The 10412-nt window shown below is 27.7% G+C and overlaps 1 protein-coding gene across 1 annotated transcript in view; it reads right to left on the bottom strand.

The window, feature by feature from the left end:
* Positions 1–502: 502 nt before the first annotated feature.
* LOC119676419 (protein Skeletor, isoforms B/C-like) overlaps positions 503–10412 on the bottom strand; it is a 39004-nt gene continuing 29094 nt past the window's right edge. The window contains exons 2-10 of the mRNA XM_038087659.1: positions 5422–5640; positions 2737–2937; positions 2526–2546; positions 2069–2396; positions 1540–1754; positions 1204–1475; positions 1012–1142; positions 778–941; positions 503–713 (exon numbers count right to left, since the gene is read on the bottom strand). Of these exons, the coding sequence (XP_037943587.1) occupies positions 549–713; positions 778–941; positions 1012–1142; positions 1204–1475; positions 1540–1754; positions 2069–2396; positions 2526–2546; positions 2737–2937; positions 5422–5640 (1716 nt within the window). The 3' untranslated portion in view covers positions 503–548. The remainder of the gene's footprint in view (positions 714–777; positions 942–1011; positions 1143–1203; positions 1476–1539; positions 1755–2068; positions 2397–2525; positions 2547–2736; positions 2938–5421; positions 5641–10412) is intronic.

The raw sequence follows: 10412 nt of genomic DNA, 5'->3' as shown, positions 1-10412 counted from the left end.
TAATATAGTTTAATGGTTTCAAAAAATATACCAAGCGCTAGAATGTTAAACCAAGCAGTTAATCTTGTTTCTAACGTTAACATTATCAAACCTTAGTGACCTAGAGGTTTCTATCAAATGTTTCATATTTATCCAACATTTTACTATATACCGTTTGATATAGTTAGAGTAGAATATTTAGGAAACGAAATTAGATGTTAGAAAAACGGCAATATGAAATAGGAGAGTAGGACATGCATTTGTTTTTCAATTAGCAGCGTTTGTATGATATGTAATTACAATATGATATGTAATCAAAGAACTATGTAGAATAATCTCTTTTTGACTATTTTGGATATGTGATTGTATATAAACCTCAGTTATTTTAAGATTCAAGTGCTTATTTTGATATGGTTTTTTTAATTGAACTGGATAAACAGTTATCTACTTGATATGGAAATAGTTACAAAACACAAAAACAAAAAAAAAAGAATTGAAACAGTACCCTAAACAAATCAATAAAAATCACAAAATTTGCCAATTTAATTTAGTATTATATTAATTGACTATCAGGCAAATAATCTATAACCAATAATATTTTGTGTCGCAACCAGGCTAAATACAGTAGATACAAAGCATATAAGTATTTGGGTTGCCGTTAGTTTAAGACCAGCAGCGGAGTCTTTACTGTCGATGACATTTATTTTCCACCCTAAGTTATTATGGGTGAAACACTAAACAAAAAAACGATAAATATTAAAAATACCAAATATTATTTTCAAACAATTTTTAAAATACCTGATAATAAAGCAAATCAGGTGCATCCATTGGTACGGTCCAATTTAAATAGCCAGGCTCACCATCTTCACAGTCTAGTTCCAAAGTTTTCATATATTCCTCAAAGGTATCAATTTCGGCGGAACGATCGACAGTGCGATGTTCCCATTCACAATAACGACCGGCTAAAAATAGTAATATAATATATTAATAAAAAAAATCACTTAAGTAACAATTTTTTCAATAAGATCTTACCTGCCGTTGGTATAGCATTACCATCTTCATCATATTCAACACCTGCATAAGTCTTTTGTTTATTCAATTCCAAACCAGTCTTTTGGCCAAGACCACCTTCAGGTGAGTCCGTTATATAAAAAGGATGATATCTAAATGTAAATAAAAAATAAATAAATCCATTTCTTATTTAAAATCAATTTTGTAACAAACCTGGCTGGTTGTGAGGGATTATTACCACCTTCCACATAAAATTCATAAGTTTTTCCACGTTGCACAGTAAGTTCTGGTATTAAGAGATCATTCAAGTACCAAGCAATGCCCCAAGATGGTACACCAGTTATTGGTGTATAACCCCGTTTCCCACCGGTAGGACCAATTCTAGCTGTAAACATATATTCATTCATAATGGTGCGTGTAGGCCAAGGTGCTGGACCAGTTTCATCTTTTACGTTGTATAGTGAATTTTTGCAGGAGTGATCATTCTAAAAAGTTTAGAATATAATTAATTATAATTTTTTATGAATAATTTAAGCATAAACTACTTACACGTGCTGAAAAATTGATGCGTATATCATCGACGTTATGATCGCTAGCGGTATGTGCGTGTGCATTAGCTTCCTTGCGGCTATTCAGCGGACCAATAGCGGCTATAACGGAAACTTCACGATCCGTTGGTATTGCCAAATCATAAATAGGTTCATTAGTTTGTAATAGACGTTTGTAGCGTATACTTGTTACACCATTTTTACGATCACCACTCACTACAAAAGAGTATTGTTAAGATTTAAATCTGCTGAATATATGCTATTTGCTGGTCTCAGTCAGTATCTTAATATATCTTAATACTTAATAAAACTTTAAGTAAAGGAGTATGTTATTAAGATATGAAGAATAATACTATGTAAACAATATTAAGACATACATACTTCTTTGCTTAAAGTACTATATCTACTCTATTTCCAAGTTGCTATTAATCTACTCTATATTTTAGCAAGTTGCTAAAGTTTTGCTTCACAGATTAACGATATATATATATATATATATATCACTGAATGAATTAACTTCAGTTACTTACATACTATAACATCATTTCGTCCACCGATGCGTTCATCTGGACAAGTACCATGTTGACCGTCGCATTGTGATAAATCAGAAATGAAATAGTCTTCGGCACGGAATACTCTTGCAGTGGTGTCATAAAATGCAACAACAATGTCCGCCTGTGACATTTGTGCACGTCCATTAGCACCTGACAGACCAAAGGCCATGTACTGATCCTCATTAATACGTCCAAATAGTTCAATTTGTAAATATTCGCCTTGCAACTCCCACTTGACTTGTAGTCTATTAGGCAACAGTTCGCGACAATTGGCATAAACTGGGCGTGGTGTAGTTGTTGTAGTCTGAAAATATGTAAAAATATTTAAAACAAAAACATTAAAATTTAACTGAAAGTAACTGAAATGCAATTTAGTTTTATTACTGCAAATTGCCATGAACTTTTTTATTATCACTACTACAACTATACTTACAGGTGTGTACCACCATGGAGGCTAATGCATTTGAAAGATAAAAATACAAATGTTTAATGTTGTGAATTATGATATGCAATAAAATTTACACCACGCAAAATGTTATTTAATTATGCAAAGTATGTAAACTAATAGTTTGAATTTGGAGCACTAGAGTAACTAAAACTATGCAAAATTGCTTACTCCAAACGGAACAACAACAACTACTTACAGTAATTTTAGTTTGGCCCAAGGCTGGTGGTACATCTAAGTCTTTTGGTATGAAAACATGTCCAAAATTATGCCTGTATTCCACACACCATACCGCCAGCCAATCTATATCGTAAACAGTCAGTTTGTCTGGCAGTTGGATTTCAATATCTTCGCCTTGATATCCACGCAACGGTTCCAGTGAACCAATCTCATTCGGTACCTATGAGAGAATATTAAAGTTGATTAAAATGATTAAAATTTTTCTAATAAAAAAGTAATAATTAAATAATAAATATTTATATATGTTAAATTATTTAAAAAGTTTTTTTTATAAAAGTATGATGACTATATTCTCTATTTTCAATTCACTAGATTTAGTGAGATTACCCAGACAACTTTTTAAGTCTGGGTTTGAAAATGTTTCTATATATAATTTTATTGATGGAAAAATTGACAAGTTAGTTTACACACCAATAATCAAATATCCAAACATATAGATAGATATATTTTGTGTAAAAAGTGTACGATATTATTTAATTAAACAGAAGAAAATATCATTAATCATTTAGAATTTATTCTATAACCCTTAAAGTAGGTGTTGCAGCCTCCGATGCAGAAACCTTCATATATTTCTCGTAAACAGAGTGTGGTACGTTTGCCTTAATCTTCTTTACCGGATTTCTTTTATAGCCAAAATAAATTTAAAATGCTTTTTAAAGCAATCACCACCTTTTATTGTGGTCATTTTATTTACTGGGCCAGACAAAAATCATACGGGACCATATCAGGTGAGTACAGTGATTGATTGATCAGATTCATTCAGTGTTTGCTAAAAACTATTGCTTAACAAATACTTTAAACCAAAGCAGAACACTCAAAAGTATAATTTCAGTTAAAAGGCGTAATTATATCAAACAGTTAATATAATAACATTTAGAGATAGATCATGCTTATGATATATATATAAAATATTGTGGTGATTTTTACTCGGTTTTTTGATTTCGGAAAACTTTTTATTCAAAATAACACCCACATTATTCGACAAATATCTCTTAATTTAAGTCGGTCTAACTAAGTAGGTACCAAGTATATAAGATTATTTAGCAATATATCACAATTTTAAAAATACCTCAATAAAGTTACCATACCCTCTATGTTATCTATGTGGAAACTTTTTTAGTTCAGCTAAAATTGTCTAGAGATCACAAAACTACAACCATTCATAATAAGCATACACACAATCTATTTGAGTGTCTTCGGCAGCAAGTTCTACAGAAATTAACAGATGGAATATAATATCATTATCTAGTTCTCTGCAGAAAAAGAGTTGAGACCTTAGGATGTTTCATTTTCAAAGATTTGATACAGCTAGAAATGGTCGACAAATGGTCGAAAAGTAGCAGTAAAGTAAATCTCCTAATGGTACTCGTATCACGACATGCCTAAAACCTTGTGAGTGCAAAAGCTCTCTTGTTAGGAACTGACATATATTTAGTAATATAACAGTAGATTAAATGAATGAAATATTTTAATTAATAGTTTTTTATATACTATAGTATAATAGAACTATAAAATTACTAAATTATAGTATTAATTACTGTTATGCCTTGAAATACCGAAGCATAAAGTTTATTATTAAGTGATTAAATGAACATTTTTTGCTAATTTTAAAGATTTAAATTATCATTTGTGAAACACTACACATTTTGGTATCCAGAACTTATACTATACTTTTAATTGACTTATCTGATCCATCGGAGTATTTCTATAGAGGAATTCTACATGATAAAATAAGTTTATAAATTTTAATTAAACCTTTATACTTTAATTCTTAAGGAACTACCTACAATTACCATAACTGGGTTCATTCTCTTATTAAAATGAATTATTCCTTTAATATTACGAAATTATCATTCAAAAGTAGTATTGATTATAGCCTTTTAGTATAACATGTGCAATATCTGCATACTACTTTATTTTTAGTGCTACAAAAAATCAAAATAGTGCATTAGGTGAAACAATTTTTTTTTCGTGATATATAAAAGGTCCATGATTCTTGTAAGATAATTATAACAAATAGCATTAGTTTAATATAAAACATGATTTATTAAATAGCGTCCATACGACGTTACTCCTATCTATTTTGGTTACATCCCTAAAATGTACTATATACTTCAATTATATGATACAAATAACATCAATGTATATATAATTGTATTGAAATTGGTTTCAAAAAATAATGTCACAGTTAATATAACAATAGAAACATATTTCTATCAATATTGGTTTAAATGAAAATTTATTTATTTACTTTATTTTGGACAGATATGTCGAGATCAAATCCCCTAAACATAATATATGCAGACTATTTCCTAACAAAAGCACATAAATTATGGAAATTTATTTCTTGAAAAAGTTGTATTGCTTTGTAGTCTCTTTTTAATATATACTAAGACTCATGGAGTCAAAAACAAACATCTGCAAAAACCGCAAAAAAAAAAAATTTAATATCTCTAGAATGATTCTTTCAAATATCATAAAAAAATTGTATTATTTTTAATGAAAAAACTTGAATTTATTATTGTATATTAATATATATAATTATAATATAATAGATTATATTAGATTATTATAATTATTACTAATGCATAAATATTAATCGTTATATTATATTTAGTTAAAGTTTAATTTTTTTGTTTTTTACCTTTACACCCATTAAGTTGGGTTCTGATCCATTGCCAACCCAGAAGTATGCATCTGGACCAGCGCCATCGTAGTGCAAATTGGGAATGTAGAATGTTTTGGCATCTAAAACACTAATATTGCTTGAACGTAAACCGTGCGCAAGACGTTTAAACTCAGGAAGTACACGTGGCTTAGGTACATCTAGACCCGGTGGGATAAACACTTCACCAAAATCAACCTAAAAAATAGAATTTCAATATTTTATTTAAATTTTTTGTTTTAAAATGTATTAAAAAAATATATACTATAATATAATATATACAATTTAACATACTAAGTAATTTAATTAATATTTGTATTTTAAAATAATTTTAAAAGTAGAGATTATTTCTTAAAAATAATTCATTTTCTTAAATTATAAGAAAATAGTTTATCTTTATTTTTGCAAATATAAACTTAATTATAATTTCTGATATATATTTATTTAAATAATTTAAAAATAAATATATCCTTTCACAAATTTACATATATTGGGAAGATATTATATATAAACAGAAATTATAAAATACAAACAAGTTTTATTAATAAGAAAATTAATTTAATTAAAATAAATAAAATTATAATAAACAAATTATAAGGATTTAAATTTTAAAATCTTGCTAAAATAAATTTATTATGATATATACAATTAGTACTAGAAACAGTATTTTTTAGAGAAAATTAATAAGAAAATGCAGAAACGTTCAATGGTAAGAAATAGTATATTAAAGTTTATGTTTCATATATTGTATTTTTTATTTGTATAGAATTTGGCAGTTTATCTCGGAATTTCAAATTTAGTGGAAGTTTCTTTGTTTAGTTAAATAATATCTATTCCCAAATCATTATTTCCCTGACAAACAAAGAACTAAAAGTGCTTACATAGTACCTAATATCTTCTCATAACATCCTATCGAACTCTTTGTAACATTATGGACTATCTGAAATTTAGAACCCAGATTGAGATTATAAGAAAATGTTTTAATTTTACATCAATATTAAATATGTAGTAAAAAGACTGTGTTTTCTCGAATTGGAATTATTTATTTTTTATTTTGCTGTTATTTTATGAAGTAGCTTCAGGAACCCAGCCCAATCAGTGAGTTACTGTCGTCAGTTGGTAATACTGAGTGCGCTTATATCATTGATCACCTATTCCTTTTACCACAGATTCGAAAGTGTTTATTATATTTAAAAATATTCACTTCTATTAGAATATTTATTACATATATTAGATTACTTAATACTATTAGATATTTTATATATATATAAAAATACAACTTTATACAAAAAATGGGATTGATCGTTAGTTTTTAAATTATTTGTAATTCTATATTTTTTTTGCTAAATTTTCAGGATTTCCGATAAGCCGATTGGGCTCAAAATATGTTCTAAAGAAAGCTTTTATATATATTTAAGATAAACTTATTTCAATATCTTTACTGGTTTAAAAATTTGACGTCTAATTTTAATTCTAAACACTATTCTGAGTGGGTGTTCAGGCCAAATATATCTATATCGTCGGCATAAGCGAGCAGTATCACACTTTTTAAAGTATTATCCCAAAGCGATCTCAAATCTGCTGTTCGAATTGGAATTAGACAAACTTTAGTTTTTTAAAAATCAAAAACTATAAGCATGCAACAGCTAAATAATAGGAACACGTATTTGGCTGGAGCTTAAACAATCTTAAGAGTAGTACCGTAATCAAAATATTGTTCATCTATTCAAAACTGCTGGTGTGCAAGAGACCTATATACATTTTTCTTCGAAAAAAACTAAATTTTCTTAAAATATTTCATTTAGGTCCTCACACACAGTAATGTCTGCATATGTTTGATGTTATGTTATAAGCATCAAATGATTTTTCATTGTGAGTGACAATGACTTTTATTACTGTGTACTATATAAAAAAGAAATAATTAAATTAAATTATTGGCATTTTAAGAATTTTAAGAATTAATAACATTTCTTATTTGAGTTTGTGAAATGTAATTAGAATTATATTTTACATAATATACAAGCCATAATTTTTATGATATATTGAATATGTGTGTAGGCTGTATATCTGTACTTCAAATTTGCTGAGCAGGTAGGAGTTGAAATATTTATTTAGAACATTCAAAACTCAAATACAAAGAAGCTTAAAAAACACCCGCACAACTGTTTATGAAAGGTGTTTTTATCATAATATTTTGCTGTATTTGCTTTCTTTGATATAAATATCAAAGTACTGCAAAAATGTTAATATATCATTTTGTATATCCTAAGAAATTCGCAAACCAAGAACATATTTATAATAAATATGTTTCTATGAAATTTACAATTGTGCCATAAGATAACTCAAATAAAATATTTGAAAGATTAAATTTAAAACAAAACCTAATATATGTTCAAATTATGTTAGGTAAATAAAGAAATGCTCATTAATATGTTATTATTTTAAATGCGTTGATTTGTATGTACAAGCAAAAATATTGTTGCTCTACATGTGATAAGAGTGCACCTCCAAAGTGCGCCGAAAAATATACTATTTGTTTTATATACATTTAGTTAATGTAAACGTTTCAAATATATACGCTCGTATAAAGTAAAAAATACATAAAATAAAACAAATACAAATAAATATAAACTTGCGCGCGCATTATTGCAAATACATCTGAAATGAGGGAGCGCACAATTCATATATGGAATGGCTACAATACTCACACAAATACATTGCAACAATTCCAAGCACTTCCATTTATAAAATATACTTACATACAAAAGCAACGTAAACAAACACACACTCACATCCACCCATGCATTGTTATTACTATTTGTGCAAAAACAGGAAATGAGTAAAGTGGAAAAACTTTTCTGCAATAGCTAAAACAATAGCACGTAAATAAGTAAAACTTTCACCACACATACCGTGGTGAGTTTGAAAATTTCCGCCAAATGATTGTAACACGTAGTTGGTCTTTCACTTGGCACTCTTACGGCTAACGCTGGAGCTGAAATAGTCTCAAAAGTAGTACCACAAACATGTTTGCTTATAAAGTGAAAAATGCTGCACACACATGCACACATACGCGCTTATATTTATGTGTAAGCCACTTTAGCTAATCAAAAATGTCTGCCAGCGTATTTTCATTTCATTTTATTTTGCCGCCATTTTTTTTTTATTACAATTATTTTATTTTCTATACATTCCCTTTCACCATATTTTATTTATGTGCATTTCTGTGATATTTTATCAGAAAAATTTATTAGTGTTCCTTTTTGGGTAAAATAAAATAAATCGAAAAATAAATAGTAAAGAGAAATTATCATAAATCATCGCTTTTTGTTTGTAGATGCCAGAAAACGGGCGCGGTTCAGTTATTAACCTCACATAAAAGTTTTAGAAAGTCTAAAAAGTAAATTTAAAAAATCTTTCTACAAATGCATTTGGGGCCAACATACTCATTTACATTTGTGTTAGTATTTATATTTGTTTTATAATTTTATATTCGTTCATATACAAACAAAACAAATAAACAAACAAACAAGCAAGTAAATAAATTTATGAATCACAACGTTTCATAGGCGTTTAACAGCAGAACAAACATATAAACTTAAGTGCAAAGGAGAAGCAGTTTAGAAATATGGCAACATTGTAAACTTTATTATTTGTGAATTATTTGTTGTGTTTAAGATTTTGATTTATTAAACATTATTAAAGAATACAGGAAGTGTCCTGTGAGATATGTTATTTATAAATACATATTTTAAACATACTAAAATGTGTGTAAGAATATTTTTTTTACTTAATTATATGTAATTATATCCAACAAAAAGTACTTAATTACACTTAAATAATATTTATTATATCCTTCAGAAACATAGACTTCTTGTCTTCCCTACACTTTTTAACATAAAATACTATAACTAAAAATGCTATATAATGTTGAGTTATTATAAACTCAGTGATTTGTAAAGAGAACTAACAAAAACAGACTATAAAGAAAACTTAGCCCAGTAAGATGCAATGTAGCCCTATTACACAATGGCTTGAACCCATTATGTACACACTAAGGTAGCTCTCAGTTGTATAAGAAATAAACTCGGGGTGGTCTACCGTTGTTTCTTTTTTGAATACTTTAACACTTTAAACTAAAAACTTCTGCTCAAATCATAATCAGTAACGTTAGTAACGCTGGGGCTGAAAATATCAGCCCCAGCGTTACTAATTATATTATATTTACCCATCATCAGTGGTCTTGGAAATAATTATTGTATTTAATTACTCGTAAATAATTTTTGAGAATACAAGTACCAAATCGAACTCATGTCCTGCCAAATTTGAAGCTCAGAGCCACCTTTTGAGTATAAAATAGTAGTACAAAACAAATAAAATCAATATACATCAGTTATATAGTTTATGAAGTTAAATAAAAAAGTAACAATATCTAAAGCTCGAGTTAGTAATTTCAAACTTGAGATAAATGATAAAATGCAGATGTAGAAGAAGCTGTAAAACTCACTTCAACACTCCTATGCCACTCCCTTTTTTCATTAGATCAAAATATTTCAATTTTAAATTAAATTAAATTTTCATATAATATAATTTTATAAAAATATAAAAAATTTTATATTTACTGTTAAAAATATACTTTTAATATGTAAATATTTTAAAGCCTGTATTCTAGTCAGTAAACATCTCATTTATAATATTCGAGCTGAAAGCCCTGACAGCTAGAGCTCATTTTGATATTTGAGTAATTAGGTTTTATATGGTTTTATATTGTTGTTAACCAATTAAGTTTAATTAGTATGCTTTTGAAGGATACTGCATTTGAATTCCATTGATGTCAAATATTGCAAATTTAAATTCAGGTTTTGATAGTTCTATTATCCATAATTATATTTAGGCTATTGCTTAAAATTAGATAACTGCTGAAATAAACAGAACTAATTCCTTTATTTCTTATGTTGAACTTGCCGATC

The sequence above is a fragment of the Teleopsis dalmanni genome, chromosome 2, assembly GCF_002237135.1.
Source record: "Teleopsis dalmanni isolate 2A chromosome 2, ASM223713v2, whole genome shotgun sequence".
NCBI classification, from domain to species: Eukaryota; Metazoa; Arthropoda; class Insecta; order Diptera; family Diopsidae; genus Teleopsis; species Teleopsis dalmanni.
This window is presented reverse-complemented; position numbering and strand designations above follow the sequence as displayed.